Here is a 19523-nt window from a genome sequence, read left to right as displayed (position 1 = left end):
AACCTTCAGCACCAAAATATTCCCGTGTGCCTTCATGAAAGGACTTTACCTTCAAATTACTTCTAAAAGCTCTACTTCCACTGAATCAAAAGGTTTATGAAGTCACACTTTAAAAGGCAGGTTACTCAGCAGATACTGGGGAGTTGTGTTCTCATCCCCAAAGCTGGCACCTGCAGGGAGGAAATGTGACACTGAGGGTTCCAGTTCCTGTGGGTCAAGGTGTTTGAGGCACTCGTTCCTCCCTCTCAGGTGTGGTCACAGTTAATGAGACAAATATCAATGTGGTGTACAACAGCAGAAAAAAAGTGTTGTTTTTTTATTTAGAAGTTTACTTCTCAAGATATTGTGAAGTCCAACAAGCTGGTAATCTCCTCTCCCCCCACCCTTCCTCCACCTGACGGAAGGAAAAATCTGAAGTTAAATGTTCAATTTCCAAGGCTGCTCACTTCAACTGCTTCAAAAACAAGTCAGAAAAGAGGCTTTGAGATGCAGACTGTGAATGTAAAACTGAATCCTGCCTGTATTATTTACCAAAATACAATTTTTTTGTTAAAAAAGAGGCTGACATTTCAGTGCAAGACCAGGTCTCCTGTATTTACCTGTGTTAGTGAGTTAAGAGAAAAAAAACAACAAAAAGCCCACCAAACAACCCAACCAATGCCCCCTAGTCACAGTGTTAATGCACCCTGTTCATGGTGTTAAAGCTCTAAACCACAGGACACCTGTGCTCCAAAAGCTGAAATTAATTCTTGATTTTATTTTTTAAAGGTTTATCTACATTCCTGTACTGTGAAAATCAGTTTTCTCAAGGAAAAAAAAAAGACAGAGAGAGAGAAGGGCTTCTGTCAGGTAGTGCAGTATGACTCAGTAGAGCTCCTTTAATTTCTTTACACAGTAAACAGACTCATATTTATACCAACACCCTCTGCAGTTGTATTTACATGGACACTTGTACATATATACATGTTAGCAAAATACAGGGCTTCTCCCAGACCCAAAGCTGTGTCAGCTACACCTCTGGTATACAACTAGTGCTTAAAAAAGAAAAGCCACCTCTTTTGTTTTCTCTAAATACTAAAATTATATTTTTCCCTTCTCTAGTCACACAGTCCTGGCTCCAGCCTGGTACTTGCAGCTCTTTCTGGCAGTGAGGAAATGGATTTTCAAGAGTCCAGCTCGAGTTGCTCTTGATTTTCACTAAGTCTCAGCATCAGCTGCTGCTCATAATAAAGGCTCTTTGCATAGTTGATTTCTTGGGACACCTTTACTGCCAGAGCTTCTGATTTCACTTTCACCTGCAGAAAGAAAGGGGATTTTTCTTAATGTGCTCCTGCTGTCAGCTAAAACAGAATAGGTTTTAGCTCTGAGGTAAGGGACAGAAGGGTTTCAGTGGAGTTTCCTTCTCAGCACTTAGGCTGGAGCAAGGAAGAAGGGTGAGGGAGCACCAGGTACACACACAGATATTCAAGGGTGAGAGCAGGAACACAGTGCCATATCTGAGGTTATTTCCTTTGCCTCCCCTCCCACCTTTTATCTGGCTGTTCTGTTTGGAATGTGAACTGCCTTGGGTCAGGGGTGAGCTTGTAACTGTGCCTGTAAAACGGCCCCTGAGCAACTACTGTAATGGCACAAAACATAAACACTGCTTCCAGCATTAGAGAGCTCTCAGTAAAAACCACTGCATGCAGGAGAGCCTTAAACAGACAGCAAAGCCCCCAAGCTGCACTGATGTGGTTACAAGTTAAAAGCCTTTCACAGGTAAACACTTGTTTCTTCCTGTTACTTTTCAGCCTGTGGGAATATTTTAGTGTTTGCCTTTCTTCAGCTTTCTCAGGAGTTCAGGGAGCCACTTCTACAGCCCCTGAAACCTGGGCAGCAGCTGCTTCCAGTGCCTAAATCCCTCTGCTCAGAGGGGAGCACAAGGGGAAGGGGGCCAGTGCCTGAATCCCTTTGCACAAGGGGAAGGGGGCCAGTGCCTGAATCCCTTTGCACAAGGGGAAGGGGGCCAGTGCCTAAATCCCTTTGCACAAGGGAAGGGGGCCAGTGCCTGAATCCCTTTGCACAAGGGGAAGGATGCCAGTGCCTAAATCCCTTTGCACAAGGGGAAGGATGCCAGTGCCTGAATCCCTTTGCACAAGGGGAAGGGGGCCAGTGCCTAAATCCCTTTGCACAAGGGAAGGGTGCCAGTGCCTGAATCCCTTTGCACAAGGGGAAGGGGGTCAGTGCCTGAATCCCTCTGCATAAGGGGAAGGATGCCAGTGCCTGAATCCCTCTGCACAAGGGGAAGGGGGCCAGTGCCTAAATCCCTTTGCACAAGGGGAAGGGGTCAGTGCCTGAATCCCTTTGCACAAGGGGAAAGGGGCCAGTGCCTGAATCCCTCTGCACAAGGGGAAGGATGCCAGTGCCTGAATCCCTTTGCACAAGGGGAAGGGTGCCAGTGCCTAAATCCCTTTGCACAAGGGGAAAGGGGCCAGTGCCTGAATCCCTCTGCACAAGGGGAAGGATGCCAGTGCCTGAATCCCTTTGCACAAGGGGAAGGGGGCCAGTGCCTGAATCCCTTTACACAAGGGGAAGGGTGCCAGTGCCTGAATCCCTTTGCACAAGGGGAAGGGGGCCAGTGCCTAAATCCCTTTGCACAAGGGGAAGGGGGCCAGTGCCTGAATCCCTTTGCATAAGGGGAAGGATGCCAGTGCCTGAATCCCTCTGCACAAGGGGAAGGGGGCCAGTGCCTAAATCCCTTTGCACAAGGGGAAGGGGTCAGTGCCTGAATCCCTTTGCACAAGGGGAAAGGGGCCAGTGCCTGAATCCCTCTGCACAAGGGGAAGGATGCCAGTGCCTGAATCCCTTTGCACAAGGGGAAGGGTGCCAGTGCCTGAATCCCTTTGCACAAGGGGAAGGGTGCCAGTGCCTGAATCCCTTTGCACAAGGGGAAAGGGGCCAGTGCCTGAATCCCTTTGCACAAGGGGAAGGGGACCAGTGCCTGAATCCCTTTGCACAAGGGGAAGGGTGCCAGTGCCTGAATCCCTCTGCACAAGGGGAAGGATGCCAGTGCCTGAATCCCTTTGCACAAGGGGAAGGATGCCAGTGCCTGAATCCCTTTGCACAAGGGGAAGGGTGCCAGTGCCTAAATCCCTTTGCACAAGGGGAAGGGGGCCAGTGCCTGAATCCCTTTGCACAAGGGGAAGGGGGCCAGTGCCTAAATCCCTTTGCACAAGGGGAAGGATGCCAGTGCCTAAATCCCTTTGCACAAGGGGAGGGGGGCCAGTGCCTAAATCCCTTTGCACAAGGGGAAGGGGGCCAGTGCCTGAATCCCTTTGCACAAGGGGAAGGGGGCCAGTGCCTAAATCCCTTTGCACAAGGGGAAGGGGGCCAGTGCCTGAATCCCTTTGCACAAGGGGAAGGGTGCCAGTGCCTGAATCCCTTTGCACAAGGGGAAGGGGACCAGTGCTCACCATGGGCCGCTGCTGGGAGGGGCCTGGCATGGCCAGCCCGCTGCTCGTGTTCACAGCCTTCTTGGTGAGCTGGATGTAGACATTGCCGTGGTCCTTGGACACCAGGCAGTGGTACAGGTCATCGTACCTGACCTCCAGGAAGATGCAGTCCCTGTCTGTGAAGTCCCCACTCTTCAGGAAATACACAGCCTTGGAGGAGATGAGCACGCAGTAGCTGTCGATGTTCTCCACGGCGATGAAGCTGCAGCAAAGGAGGAAGCATGGTTAGCTTAGAGCTAAAACCAGCAAATGAACCACTGTCCTCACCTGTTCTGTGACCTTCAGAAGTGCAACAGCAGTGCAACATGTACAATTCCTCTGTATTTAACTGAAACTGTTTGGAAATGGAGCTAATGAAGGACACTCTCACCTATTCATAAAAAATCATGTTGTAAATCAAATATTGGTGCTGCCTGCCTGGCCACCAGCTTTGGGCACTACAGCTACACATAAAAATGTCCTTTGACAAGGACTTAGGAACAGTAATTTCCTTACTCTGGAGCACTGCAAGTCCTAATGCTGAAGCCAATTGCAACTAACTTCAGTTCCAGAATTGATATGTGAAAGGTTTGCAGACAAGAGCTACCCTGTAATTCTCCTGTGCATCTCTGCTCCCCACACATCCCTGCCTTCAGAACCAAAATCAAGTTGAACCTGCTGCCAGGATCAGTAGCAGAAAAGAGAAATTAGCTGTTTAACAAGGGGTGAGAGGTTAAGCAGCAAGCAGGTTTCCCCAGGGAGATTAGGCTGAGTGATGAATAGGAAGAGGGAGAGAAGAGTGAGTTAGGAATATTGAGAGTTATGATGGCTGAAAAGGCTGCTGTGTAAAAGAATAAATGTAAGGTGTGAAAGTGAAATGGAAGTTGAACACACAAATGCTTCTCCCCCACTTCTGGTTCACTGCTGAAATGAACCTCATTAGTGGGGCTTTTAAAAAGCTGAAAAATACAGTAACTTGAATGTGGAATCAGAGCTGAGCAGAGTAATAGAGCAGTGCTAAACAGAGTAAAAAAAGCTCTGCCAACAGCCCCCAGGGTTGACAAGCACCTGTAAAGGAGGATTCTGCTGCTGACAGGCTGCAGAATCCCAATTGCTGCCCTCTGAGCCACTGCTCATACAAACCTGCCTGCTGTCCTCACATCCTGCAGAATCCTCCACTGGCTTAGAAATCTGTGACCTTTGTCACTAACTCAGTGTTTCTGGTAAACAGAAAAGTTCCCAAATCTCCAAATGCACCCTTGGCTCTACCAGTTAAATACCACTGCACACACAAGCTACTCTGATCTGTAGTTAAATAAACCCAGAGCTATAAAAGGTAGGTTAATAGCCAAAAATATGGCAAGAGGTCAGGCCTTAGTTTCTTTTTGTGGTATAAAAGGATAACTCCAGTAATTCTGCATTCCCAGTCCTCTCAAAGACACTGCTCTGCACTGAACTTGCCTTTCCCTCTGTGCTGTGTCCCTGCCCTCACTCCCCTCACACTGGGCAAGGTGCACACACCAACTCCAACCCACTCTGTCCTGTGCTGAGAAGGACACAGCCTCATTAAAAAGGGCCTGGAACATGCTTTGCCCAGCTCTAAGCTTGGATGAAGCTCCAGGAGGGGATAAAACCTCTGCTCCTTTAAGTAAAACAAACTGGGAGAAAAGTGGAGTTTGGCTTAGAGGAACCCAGGTGAAAGACAACATTAGGAGTTCCAGAAATCAGCACCTGCCCTGCAGTTTTCCATTGGAGTTCAAACACTTCAGGGTAAGGTTCTGCCTTTGAAATTAGTTAAATAGGATGGAGAGTGACATTTTTTATGAAGTGTTACAGAAAACTTAATTTAAACCCAGAGCAGCAGTACAGCTGCAGAAGAACAGCCTGATGCCCTGGACAGGCACATCAAACAGGAGTGCTTGAGGGAAGCACCAGATCCAAGCAGGTCAGGACCACCAGGGACACCAGGACATCCATGGGGACAGATGGGGCACTGACAGCTGCTCCCAAGTCCAGGGGGTGCACCTGGCACTGACCAGGGCCTGCACTGGCTCTGTAAGAGCAGCACATGATGCATGTACCTCTCCTTAAAAGACTTTTACTGGTGGCATGTATATATTCTGAGGAATGGAAACAGAGGTCAGTGAGTTAATGGAGAAGCCCAGAAACATTAGCTAATTTGTAGTTCAGGCTCTACATTTTGTTCTAAGTTTGAGTCATGCACCACTACCTTTGCTCTTGCCAGCTGTTTCTTTTTTCTCAGTGTCAAGTTCTTAAAACTGGTATTTTTAACCTTTTCAGATATTACTGCAAGATACAACTTCTTTTTTTTTAAACCCATACATCTACACTATTAAAAATATCGCAAATTAATAAAATGAAAAATTAAATGAAACATGATCCAGTAGAACAAAGTAGAAGCAACCAGATCTCTGGAGAATTTGTGGGGTTCTTAACAACATCAGGAAGTAATTACACAATATTTTCCAGAAGTGAAACAGCGAGCCTAACTGGAAAAAAATGTGGAAACATTTAGTTAGAACAGTAGAGCAAGGTATTAAACCCCCTTTTATGGATTTAACTCTGAAGGAAAATATGCAAATAATCAGGTCTTCAAATGTGTTTCTGATTATGATACTAGGATAAAAGTCAGAGGCATAATTTTGTATTTATTTTCCATGACAAGAAACACTGTGTTCCTGCTGAATGATGTTTCTAATAGCCAGAGTCACAGTGAATGAACAGTGTGACTCGATGACAAAGGCCACTGCACTGCTTTGGGCTACACCAGGGATTTTTTTGGGTCACAAATTGCTCTTTCCAGTCTCCCCCACTAAGAGCCATCCTGAATAGGCACAAAGATCCTGAAAGGAGATGGGAACAGGATACCCCAAATGTGAACTCACAAGTAAGTGGCAGATTGCAATCTCTGCCTCAGGCAGAACCTGGAGTGGCACATGGAACCTGCCCAGTGACACCGGTGACACCAAGTGACCCTGCTGAACCTGTACCTCCTCTGCCAGCTCCATCATCAGCAATTCTGACCCTTGTCTTGGCAGATGCTCTGGTGGGTGACAGGCACAGCATCTCATACCCTGCCCTGACAGAGCTGATCAGTAACTGTGGGGGAGATCAGGTAGGGGATGAATTCTGCATTTAGACCCCAATCCAAACTGATATTCCCCCTGTAGAATCACAGAATAATTTGGGTTGGAAAAGCCCTCTGAGACCACCAAATCCAACTATTCCCCCACCACTGCCCAGGCCAACACTAACCCATGCCCCAAGTGCCACATCCACATGGCTTTTAAATCCTTCCCAGGATGGTGACTGCACCACTGTCCTGGGGAGCTGTGCCAGGGCTTTATGACTTTCCATGGATAAATGTACCTCAATATCCAACCTGAACCTCCCCTGGTGCAACTTCAGGCCATTTCCTCTCATCCTGTCCCTTCTTCCTGTTCCCTGTTCTGTGGACTGGCTGCACTCTTCTGTCAGAGAGCTGTGGAGAGCCAGAAGCTGTGGAGAGCCCCACGAGCCTCCTTTCCACCAGGCTGAGCTCCCCCACCCAGTGCTCCAGACCCCTCCCCAGCTCCATTCCCTTCCCTGGACACACTCCAGCCCCTCAATGTCCCTGCAGTGGTGAGGGCCCAGAACTGAACCTGTGTCTGTGTGTGAAGCAGTTTTAGACGTGCAGACACGATGGCAGCAAACAGGACAGAAGTGGAAGTGGCTGTGTACTCACAACACGATGGCAGCAAACAGGACAGAAGTACTCAGGGCAGCTGTGGAAGTGGCTGTGTACTCACAACTCATCCTGGATGTTGTCTGTCAGTTTGAAGAGCTGCTCCTGTCCCTCTGCTTGGCTCTCCAGGTAGCGGGGCAGGAGCCCCTGGGGTCCCCTGCAGCACCGGGGCTTCCGCACGCGCTCTGCCTTGGTCCTGCAGCAAGAGACACCAGAGATCACCTGCTGCAGCCTTGCCTCCCACTGACACCTGCCTGCACACTGAGTTCTAGGCTTTCTGAAATACAAAGCCTTCAAAAATCCCAGATCTTCACAAACACTTGGATCTGGAAGATGTGGTGTCTGCTCACACATTTCTGTGAGACACAGAACCATACAATAATAAAAACAGAAGAACTTTGTCTACAATGAAGTAGCTAAATTAGCAGGAAGAAGTGATCTAAGCAGCATATACTCTCTGAAGGTTTTGGGATGTATTTATCAGCAGTTTTAGGGATTTGACCATTTCTTCTCACCGCTCTAAAGAAAGAGTGCAAAAACCTAGAGAGAGCTCTCACCAATGGACAGTGCCAGGAGACTGCACACTCCATGGTTATGGAAATAGGAACAAGACAGAAGTAAAATCCTCATTAGTTGGGCCCCCATAGCAGGGTTTAACATCCTTTACCCTTCTGTGTGTCTGTTAAAAATGACAATAAGAAGGACACACACTTGTGGGCTGACAGCCATCAGAGGTTGATATTGGCCACAGCACTGCAGCACTGCAGGCTCGGTTCCTCCCTTAGCAGAATTTTGTTAAAAAATAATACTCTGAATTCCTTCAAGCTCCTGGAACGCCCTGCCCCTGAAGAATTGTGTTACAGGCTGCTGAGCCCTGCTTCATTCCCTGTCCCTTCCCAGCAGCATCACTCTGGGGCTGCTCCATGGTATTTCACAGCTCTTCCAGGCTACTGCTGTTACAAATTTCCCAGCCAAATGCACCATTTTGGATTAGTGCTCTCCCTTCCCATCCTGACTCTCTGTAAAACCCTGCACCAGGAACTCCAGCCTGTCTGAGCCAGGGACAGGAGGAAGGTCCCATGGAGCACTACCTTGCTTTTCAAGCTGCCCACCACCAGGAGAGAGCACTCACCTGCTGGGGTCCATGCTCTGCAGATGTTTTCTCCTCATTTCCTTGTCACCTTTCCCCCTCAGCAGCCCTGACCCACAGCTGAAGCCTGGGCACCCTTTTAAAATTTGTTTTCCTTCAAGTTTTTGACAACTCTCAGTGCAGTGGTTAGAGCTGTGCTATTAATGTTCTGTGGCTCTGGAGCAAGTCACCTCTCCTGCCCCTTAAATTCCTTAGATACACACAGGATTCACCTGCACCAGGTACAGCATTCTTGTCCTTCTAAACCTACACAAGAGGTGAACAACACATGCCTGCTTTTACCTATCAGAGTCTTACAAAGCAACAAACAGAAGTGTTTGCCTCCATGAATGCAAAATGTTGAGACAAAAGTTCCAGAGAAATTAAAGAATTCCATCCCACCTTGCTGCTTGTCCTACTTTCTAACTTCCAAAAGCAGGAAAATGGCAAAAGATCACTATTTAAAGAAGCCCCTCTTGGGTCTTAAACCTCTCTATGGCACCTACTGACAAGTTCAAAGAGCTACTGCCTGCAGCTTAGGTGGGTTTTAATTAACAGTGGCCAATCAATAATGTTTTGCTGAGACTTTCCATCTTGGAAGGCTGGATAACTGGGACAGAGCAGTGGGTTTTACAGGAACCATCCTTCAAACACTCCCCTGTGCCAGCCTCTCTAATATTCTCTAGTTCTGTAATATTCAACACACCAGTCTCTCCAATATTTTCAGTTCCTTGAGAAGAGGGATCTGAAGCACTGCAAGCAAGACTACCCTAATGGCAGTGGGATAGAACAGGGCCTTTTAATCCCACAGACACTCTCACTTCAGGGAACACTGGTTTCTAATGTTTGGCTCAAAGCAGGTCAGAGAAAAAATACCAGTGCTACAAAGGGCACCACAATGGATTTCTGAAGGTTTGGCAATTTCTGAGCCAAGGTTTTATGTTTTGGTTTAAAATGGAGGAAGCACTTTAGAGTACAAGTTCAGTGTTCACTGTGGCCTCAGTCACTGCTCCTGGTGATAACAGATCATTCCCTTCTTGGTGATAAGGCCAGCAGCTCTCCAACCCAGTGCCACTGCATGGATTTAGTCCATCACCCCCTTGGCAATCTGCTTTGTTTGGTCTGCACAGCTAAAAACATTCCACACCACTTGATTTTTTTAATCTAAAAATTTGTTCTACTGTCTCAAGTTACATTCTGTAAATAATAAGCAACGCTGGTGAAATCCCCAAAGCTGCAGATTTGTCAAGCAGAGCGGGCAGCAGTGCCCACATCTGGCTTCCATTAGGCAGGCACTCAGCAGATCTGCTGATTCCTTTTTAATAAGCACACAAAAGCAATCCAAGGCAGGAATGCCCTCACGTCTGCCCGGCACAGCAGGGAATGGTGCTGCTGGATGGAGGCACAAAGGGCTGGGAGAGGCTGCTGGGAGGCTGGGATGGACACTGCAGCCCTGCCCTGCTCCCAGCTGAGCACTGGAGCTCTCACTCCAGCTGACTCTGCTCACTGGAACCAGTGCATGGCATTAACTGCTGGGCATTTGCTGAGCAGGTCACAGAATCCTTGGAATTCAGCTGGCCAGCTTAAAGCCAGGAGTTTTGTAATCAGACACATCACCAACCTGATGAAGGAAGTGGTCAGATATTGGTGGGGATAATTATTGACCAACTTCGGTTGGGAACACTCTCCAAAAGACATCACATTTCCAGAATCACCTGTCCTTGCTCCTTCACTCCATGTTCACCCCACCAGGTACCCACCCCACCAGGTTCCTACCATCAGCTCTGCAATCCTGCAGATCAGGATCTGTGATTCCTGCAGAGGTGCATAAATACACAGTGGGTTTGAGAACAACAACTGTTACTTATCTCTGATGGTCTCTTGGACCTAAAAAGTTTCCCTGAAGTGTACCCTGAGTACCTTGACAAAAACATTAAAAAATAAAATTCAGAAGGCCTCAAACCTTGTATACCAAAAGATGTTTTTCTGCTAAAACAAACCATCCCTATTCTAAAATAATTTAGAAATTATTTACAGATTTACATCTTTCAGTTTCCTCAGTATCACCCCCAGAATAATTATTCATCATGATACAACTTTAGGAAATGTAGCAACTTCTGAGAAAAACCAACATGGACAAAACCCCATGACCAACACAGTAATCACTGGATTTCATTTAAAATGTGTATCTGGGGGATTTCTCATCTGGGTAAGGGAACAACAGTGGCAAGCACAGATCTGCTCAAAAACCCAGCCTGAGCATGCACACCCCAAATCCTGCACAAACAACAGCTCTAAGTGCAAGGAGATGGAATTCTGGCACCTGGAACCAGATTGAATGGACCAGGCTCCTCCCAGCCTTGACCTGCTGCAGCCCTGCCTGCCAGCCAAGCCCCCCCTGAGGTGCTCCTGGCCATGGGCTGCCCCCCAAAGGATCCTTCACCCCCAGGGCTCCCCCAAAACTCTCTAGGAATCACTTTCTTTAGCCAGACCCAGTTCTTGCTGCTAAAACTTCAGCAAGTGTCACCAGCAAAGGTCCAGTCTCACCAGCTCGTTATCCCTGCCCAGTTAAGCAGTAATTTGCTGGTTCTGGTACAGACCAAATTCAGGGTTTCCATTGTAAACTCATTTTTTTCAGGTTTACAGAAAATTTAGTGCCTGCTCTGGGCTGTAGCTTGGCATAATGGCTTTCAGCCTGGTAACAATTTTTACCCCTTGAAATAATTATAAAACAATCTTAATTCAAAGAAAGGAAAATGGCAGGTAATGTAAGACAGAATTCAAAAGCTGCTGGTATTTTCATGAAATAATAAAATCAAACTATTAATGGCTCTGGAATAAGTCTGCTTCCTAAATACAGGGAGTGCTTTGTCTGAGGAGGCTTCAGTGCATTTCAGACATTAAAAGTGACATGATCTGGTAAATTAAGGGAGGAGTAACCTTTATCTTCTACCATAAAATACACAACTAAAATACCTGGTACACTTGTTTGAGTTCCAGCCCATGCACATGATTTCCATGAAATGCAGAATGAGGACATTGCTTGTGCCACAGACATGATGGGAGGACACTGTGCAAAGCACACTTGGGAGTGCCAGAACCAATTAAATGCTGAACAATGTATGCCTTAAAAACTGAGCTGAAAACTCAGCCATCACAGAGACAAACTGAATGCTGCAGCCATGGCTTGAGAACACGTGGGTAACAAATGAAAACACACGTGTGCCACTTGAAATGGGGTCTGCAGTGCACATTGCACCTCTGCACAGCACTAAAAATCCACTATTTCCACAATTCTTTCCTCACTGATGCACCTAACTTTGTTTAATGTGTGAAGCCATGTGATGAGCAGGAATATCCCCTGAATTTACAGAACAGAAGGGGAGAGACAGCAGGTTTTTGATGTGCCAGTTCTCAGCGCCTGAGAACATTTAATGCCTTGGGCCTAATTTCAGGAAAACGTGGCAATCTAGATTCCCTGTTCCCTGGTGATTCTACTGCTGTTTCAAGGGGTCAGTGCAGCTGCCTCCCATCCTGTGCTGGACTCTGGGGTGCAGTCACTGATCCCAGAGATCCAGCTCTGCCACAGGATTCTGTGCAAACCCAGGGCACTGGGAATATTTCTGTGTCTGCTCTGGGGTGCCCTGACCCCCAGGGCAGCACTGACTCTGACCCTCACTCATGGAGAAAGTTTCCCAGACTTCAGGATAGACTGGAATCCACAAAAGTGTGAAACAGATTATAGAGAGCAGTGCAGGTGTGTCACTGGGTGAGACATTGAGGGTTTGGGATTTTTAGGATGTTGTGGATGGCAGCAAGGTGGAGGGCACAGGGTGCTGTCCTGGGTTTCTTCTTCATGCTTCTTCTTCCCCCTTCTCCATGGGTTTGGGTGGCATTTTGTACTTGGGCAGAAAAGTCTGCACTGCAGCTCTGTGGGATCAGTTCTTGGGTTAAAAGGGAAAATAATCCAGGTGTCAGCTCTTAATTGGACAGTTTAGCTTAAAAGCCCTTGTACCAAGAGATTGTTGGGCATTTTTGTGGTGCTTTTCCAGTGCACTGAGCCTGATGTGAACAGCATGCAAAACTCTAGATAAGATAACAATAAACAAGAACCTGAGGATCCAAAGAATCCAGTGGGTCTCTCTTTGCTGACATGACTGCTCCAAGAGGGTCTCCCCCGACAGGGGAGCCCCCTGGGAGGGCCCAGCCTGAGCCCCAAAGTCGGGGAATGGGCAGCAGGTACCCGGCAGGATTGACTGGCTGGTCCCAGCACAGAGTCTGCTAAGGTGTGTTAAAATGCACACATGGTGCAGTCAGTTGAGTGCTGGATTTGGCATCAGAACATCTCAGTTAGATGCAAGAATGTGTAAAATCACGGGCCAGACAGCTCCCTGCTGACTGCACATCTGAGGAAGCTCATATGCACCGTTTATTCCAGCAAATGCATGGAATATATTGTGCTTGTTAAACGTGTTCCCAAAATGCTAGTTTCAGGCAGAAACATGCAAATAAATGGTGCCTAGGGTTAAAACCTCCCACTTACAGTTAAATCCCTCCTCTTTGGAGGGATCTCCTAGCTCAGATGCTGCAGACCTTTAGCTGACCCGACGTGCCTTTAGGAGAGTACAGCATGCTCAAGGAGCAACTGTTTATCATGGAAGTCGTTCCTGCCAGTTTCTTGAAGATAGAGCTTTTCTCCTCCTTGCCTTTTGTTTTGTACACCAGATAAAAACAAAATTAAGAATTATTCCCTGTGTTTGCAATTGTACATAACCTCATCAGGCTCCAAGTTCAAAAGGAATTGAGAAAAGATTAATTAAGACACAACTTAATTGTGACATCCATATTACAAATCCAGCATCTGGACAAGGTGTATGAGCATGCACTGTAGACACAGCACTGACACCAGCTGCACTCTGGGCATTAACTTCTGGCACTTGCCCCACCTGTGCCTGTAACAGCTGTGCAGCAAAACTCACACTTTCTCAAGCACTTTGGTAACATCAAGCTTAAGAAGTTGACAAAACATAACACTGCCATCCCAGCTTCCAATTTCCCCCAGACTCCTCCTGTAGTGATTACAGGGATGAAAGCAGCTGTCACCCTAAAGGTTTCTTGTCAAACCAATGTGTTGAAAAATGCTCCCATTCACCTCCTGACTCGATGTAAAATATGGTTCTCAGCAGGGATTTCCTGCAAACACCTGTCTGAGAACAGGAGCTGAGCACGCCTTGGTGAAACCAAAGTGCTCAGGACCAGAACACTGCTCAGCCTCAGGGCACTGTGTGAAGGTTTAAAATATTAAATACTGTCTGCTGCCAGGCAGGGCCTATAGCAGATGGAGCACTGCTCTTAACTCTGTGCCCATGGAATCTCAGGCTGATTCAGGCTGACAGGGCCCTTAAAGCTCATCCTGTTCCATCCCCTGCCATGGGCAGGGACACCTCCCACTGTCCCAGCTGCTCCAAGTCCAGTCCTTGGACACTGCCAGGGATGGGGAGTCATGTTTATAATGGTCAAGAAATATCCAGTAGTAGCAAATACAAACAAGGTCACTTCAAGTGTAAAATACTTCAATCTAACAGAAATGCTTCCACATTGTATTTTGGCCTTTCTGGAAAAGGAAATCTACTTGGGGAAAAAACTAAACCAGGAGCCCTGCCCAGCATCAGGACAGTGACTCTGGCTGTGCATGAAGGACTGTGTCAATCAACTCTAATACTGGACGTTGCTTCTCTTTCTAACCCTCCTTTTATATTTCTCAGTTAATACAACTAGGGCTGCAACAGGCACAGCAAAGTGCTCTAGCACAAACCTCACCCAACAAAAAGCTACTCACGAGGTTTGTTTTTATTTTTAAAGTTTGCAGTTGCAAGGACAATTCAGATCAACTGGCTGTACTTACAAAACTGATAAAGAGCATTCCACATGTTAACAGCAACATTAGGTGAAAAAATTATCTATAAAAATACCAGCCACATGCTAAATGAGGTGACATCAAGGCAATAAATAGCTCCATCTGTATGAAAGAGTTTGCAGAACAACCCAGAAGACATCTCTGAACAACAAAGTAACCATGGATGAAGTAGTGCTGAAATAAAAGTGGGTTGGATTTTTTTTTTCCTGGTTAAAAAAAAAAAAAAAAAAAGATCAGTTTTACATATTTTTCCACGATCACTTTATAAATCTGCTGCACATTAGAAATCAGACACACATGTACATTTTCCACAAGTACGGAGAGTTGAAGGTTTACATTTTAATAGCAAAGTGCCTATTTGTGAATGGCAGCAGTGTATATTACAGGCAGTGTGAGAGGGTTAAACAGGACAGCCTCGACTCTTTATAAACTTTTGCCCTCTGGATATGTACTCATTGGCTGCTGTACAAGGCTCGAGCTGTATTACACGCCTTAACGATATGGTTCAACTGTCGGTCAGGCTCGGGGCTGGCGCTGGGCCAGACCGCAATCAATGGGACACAAACCTCCCCCTTTCAGATCATCACGAAGGCTCACATTATCTCCTTTTTGTCGTGCTGGTTAAATTTATGGAGCAGAACCCCGAAGCTGCATTCCTTGGCCTGGGCCGGCCCACGCGGGCCTCCCTTTGTTCGGTACTGTAAGGAGCGTGCTTTGCAGGACTGCGGGGTTGTTAGTTCAGGCACTGACTGTTTGCTCATGACTGAAATGAAAAGAGTTCAGGGGAAGGGCAAAAGGACAGCACAAGTGTAAAACCCCATCCCAGCAGGCCCTGGGCTCCCATCTACCGCTCTGGCCTGGGACTGAACACAAAACCTGATGTTAATGACAAAGGGAAAGTCTGTCTGCTAACAGGTAAACACCTGAGCAGCACCTCGAGCTCTCCTGCTCCAGGCAAGCCTGTAATTGCTACATGTGGGGCTCCAGTTGGGATTTTGGGTTTGGATTGAAGGCACTTGAGACAGTAGTTTGTGTTCAAACTCAAGTGATTAGTATTTTTTATTAGTAAAAATGTCTCATTACTGTGAGTTTGGCAGCTTTTCATTACAAGGCACAAAATGGCCAACAATCTCTTGGTACAAGGGCTTTTAAGACTATTTAATTAAGAACTGACACCCAGATTATTTTCTCTTTTAAGTTAATAACTGATCTAAAAGAACTGCAATGCAGACTTTTCTGCCCAAGTACAAAATGCCACCCAAACCCATGGAGAAGGAGGAAGAAGAGGCATGAAGAAGAAACCCAGGACAACACCCTGTGCCCTCCACCTTGCTGCCATCCACAACATCCTAAAAATCCCAAACCCTCAATGTCTCACCCAGTGACACACCTGCACTGCTCTCTATAATCTATTTCACACTTTTGTGGGTTCCAGTCTCTCTTGAAGTCTGGGAAACTTTCTCCATGGATGAGGGTCAGAGTCAGTGCTGCCCTGGGGGTCAGGGCACCCCAGAGCAGACACAGAAATATTCCTGTGCTCTGGGTTTCCAGAGCTGCCTAAATTTGAACCTTGACTAAGCTGTCTTAAAACAGTGCTTAAAAGTGGTATTAGTTTTAAAGCTGTGCTGTATCTCTTTGTTTGAAAATATAACCCATCAGTGCAAACAGCCACATGGTTCAGTATTTCCACCACTTTGAACACGTGGAGTAGCCTCAGAGAACCTCATATTTGTGATGTAACAAGAAATTCTAGTAGGACACAAAATTACTGGACATACAGTATGGAGAGAAGATTTTTATTTTGTCTAAAATGGGCATTCCCTACATCTTTATACTTGGTCTGAGGATGAAAAAAAAAAATCCACCACTGGCTATGCTCAGACACTCTCTACGCAAAGTTTTATTCCTGTTGTAAATAAAGGGCACTTCTTGATCCCACTCCTGACACCATTTTTGTTCCAAATCCAAAACACAGCACTGTAATAGCTATCAAAAAAAAAAAAAAAAAAAAGCTCTATCCTAGCTGAAACCAGGGCAAGATCACAAAGTAAGGATGTAAGAAACCTCTAGTGTGATCTCAAGGCAAAAGCACCAGGAGTAAAGGCAAATGGAAAGACATTTCCAAATCCGCACAAGAGAAGCAAATACATACACAGAAAACCCCAAGGACTCTCAGTGGCTGTTCAGGAAACAGAAGGTGCCTGTGGACTCATTCTTCAGCACACAAAATATCCATGTTTCCCTTCATCACTGTTAAGCCATTGCCAAGAAGCCACCCCAGCCCTGCTGTACCAGACTTCACCCCTGTGGCACCAGCACAGCTGTCTCAGGCCAGCAGGACACACAGCCACTACACTGGTGAGCAGCTCCTGCCATTTGTGCCTTAAAATAGGTACATAAACCCTACACTCCTATTGCCCTACACCAGTTTCATATTTCCTGTGCAAACCCAGGGCACAGGAATATTTCTGTGTCTGCTCTGGGGTGCCCTGACCCCCAGGGCAGCACTGACTCTGACCCTCACTCATGGAGAAAGTTTCCCAGACTTCAAGAGAGACTGGAACCCACAAAAGTGTGAAATAGATTATAGAGAGCAGTGCAGGTGTGTCACTGGGTGAGACATTGAGGGTTTGGGATTTTCAGGATGTTGTGGATGGCAGCAAGGTGGAGGGCACAGGGTGCTGTCCTGGGTTTCTTCTTCATGCTTCTTCTTCCTCCTTCTCCATGGAAGGAATTTTGTAATTGGGCAGAAAAGTCTGCACTGCAGCTCTGTGGGATCAGTTCTTGGGTTAAAAGGGAAAATAATCCAGGTGTCAGCTCTTAATTGGACAGCTTAGCCTCACAAGCCCTTGGACCAAGAGATTGTTGGGCATTTTGTGCCTTGTAATGAAAAGCTGCTGAACTCACAGCAGTGAGACTGTTTCACTGATAAGAAATAATAAACACCTGAGTGTGAGCATGAACTGCTGTCTCAGTGCCTTCAGTCCAGACCCAGAGAAACCCACAATTGGGACCCCCACACTTTCCTGCTATTTCTATGAAGTGAAAATCCTAGAAAAAGGGCCAGAAGAGATGATGCAAACTCAGGGGATGTGCATGAGATGTGTCAGTGCTGGGGCCTGAGCCTGACACCAGCCACAGCCTGCAGGGCTGTCCTGGTACATTCAGCAGACACGGCTGGCCTGAATTAAGCCTTTGTTCCTTCCTGCTGGGCAGATGCTCCCAACTCATCCCACCTCTTTCTGAGCAGGCAGATCTGTGAACTGGAACTGCAAATACTTTATGGCCCAATCTTCAATGACTTTTTAGTTGGTTCTGCTGATGGTCATGCATGAATAGAATTTTTTTCTTTTTCAAAGACTCTCCAATTCTGTTCTAGGAGACACCAATGCAGACTAATTAAATCTGCAGCTCTCTGGAACTGTTTCCCACAAGATAAGTGTTACACAGACTACACCAAGACAGCAGAATCCTTCAGCAGAGATGCTGTGATCTACAGTAACGCCAGAAAACAGGAAACACCAAACAGTAAGAAGTGTTCCTTTTACTTTTTGGCCTTTGTGTCCTAGAGCTTTGAATGAAATAGAAGATAGTTAGACAGAACATGCAGGCTCTAGAAATAAAAGATATATTTCTAGAGCTTGCATGTTCTAACTAAGTATTTCCAGAAGACACAAAACTTTCTCCCTGTCTAGCTGCATTCGAGTTAACAGCTAAATACTGTGAAGTGGGCACACAGAATAAGAACTCCACTTTGTGAAGCAAATATTTCATGTCACACAAAATTTAAGTAGTAGAATAAATCTGTAGTAAATCCAGCAAAGGCTTTATCTGCTCTTTGCAGAAGGCAGTTCATAATTGCTTCTATTTCTGATGGACTATGCCAGGCTGACATTACAGCGTCCTGGATTTAAGTGAATTGGAAAACATTAGTCACCTACTACAAATGTCTGTGTGCCCCAAGAAACTTTCCCATGGCCTCCAGAAGTGTTGCACTGGAAAGGGAGCAAGATCTGTACCCACAGTGTCTGTTTTCAGCCAGCTCTCCTTTCATACCCGACCAGACTCACGCCACAGTGCATTTCCCTCATTAACTTACACCTTTACCTGACCCCTTACTGCACACAGTAACATCAAGCTGAACCTGAACCCAGATTTCTGCACTGAGCCCAGCCCAGGCAGCAGCTTAACAGGAGCTGGGCATGGCTCACTGGATGCAGCACTTCTCACCAGGGATGGAAATGCACCTGCCCTTACTTGGAACATCATGGCACTGGCAACATGGCACAGGTAACAACATGGCACTACTGAAAGAAGAATGTCAACCACGACATCCAGCTGGACAGGGACTGAGCACAGGAGGTTGGGCTGACAATGAGGAAAAGCCCATGGCTACAGCTGTGCAACAGGGAGAGGAATGGACAAATCTGCTCAAAGAAAACAGATTATCATGCAGACCTGTTATCCCACTGGGAAAAAGAAGGAAGGATATAAAGAAAACCACTCTGCTCAAGTAATTGTTTGATTAGACTGATAAATACGTTTTCTCTCTGGCTTCTAGGAAAATCTTAGGAAGGGCTTACCAGGATAAAAGCAACATCCCCTTGACCAGAAGGACCCATACATGACTGACATTATTGTAAGGACTTGTAAAGTCAGATCTAGATCAAGTCCAAGACCAGGACCAAGTCTGGAGCACACATAGAAGTGTAAGGCTTCAAACAATATTGCTCTGTTACACCTGAGAACCTCATGGCAGTATGTTGGCTGAGTTGGTCTCCATACAATTAAGTACTCATTTCCTACTTCTACTCAGTGTCACTGATATTCATGCTCTCAACCACACTGCTTTTGAGCTCACAATGCAAATTACAGCTAACATAGAGATGGATGCAAAAAGGCAAAAAAAAAAGTGAGTTATAATCATCTGCTTTTGACATTGCATCAAACTTTACAACCTCACTGCACAACACCAAGTGATGAGCAAAGGAACAACTAGCACAGGTTGCTGCTTTCCACATGAAGTACATTTAAAAGAATCAAATATTTACATAACAATTTTCTCTGACCATCAATGGCTTTCCAATCTCAAAATATTCTTTTCTAATAACAGTCTAGTTAATGGACAGAATTAATCAGAACTGGGGAGGTCACAGAGTTATCTACTTCTAATTTTCACATTGTGACTCAGAAAAGAACACAAACTCTTGCAGCAACAGTCCAAGAATAATCTTAAACTTGTACTGATCTGGCAGAAGCCTG

The 19523-nt window shown here is 46.2% G+C and overlaps 1 protein-coding gene across 5 annotated transcripts in view; it reads right to left on the bottom strand.

The window, feature by feature from the left end:
* Positions 1-282: 282 nt before the first annotated feature.
* The window catches only part of VPS13D (vacuolar protein sorting 13 homolog D), a 104818-nt gene continuing 85577 nt past the window's right edge, over positions 283-19523 (bottom strand). For all 5 annotated transcript variants that reach the window (XM_059866837.1, XM_059866841.1, XM_059866838.1 and 2 more), the window contains 3 exons: positions 7280-7411; positions 3453-3693; positions 283-1295 (listed from right to left, as the gene is read on the bottom strand). In XM_059866837.1, coding sequence (XP_059722820.1) covers positions 1164-1295; positions 3453-3693; positions 7280-7411 — 505 coding nt within the window. In that variant the 3' untranslated portion in view covers positions 283-1163. The remainder of the gene's footprint in view (positions 1296-3452; positions 3694-7279; positions 7412-19523) is intronic.

This window comes from Haemorhous mexicanus, chromosome 23, assembly GCF_027477595.1.
Source record: "Haemorhous mexicanus isolate bHaeMex1 chromosome 23, bHaeMex1.pri, whole genome shotgun sequence".
Lineage (NCBI taxonomy): Eukaryota > Metazoa > Chordata > Aves > Passeriformes > Fringillidae > Haemorhous > Haemorhous mexicanus.
Note: the sequence above shows the minus strand (reverse complement) of the source record. Positions and strands in the feature narration are given on the sequence as shown.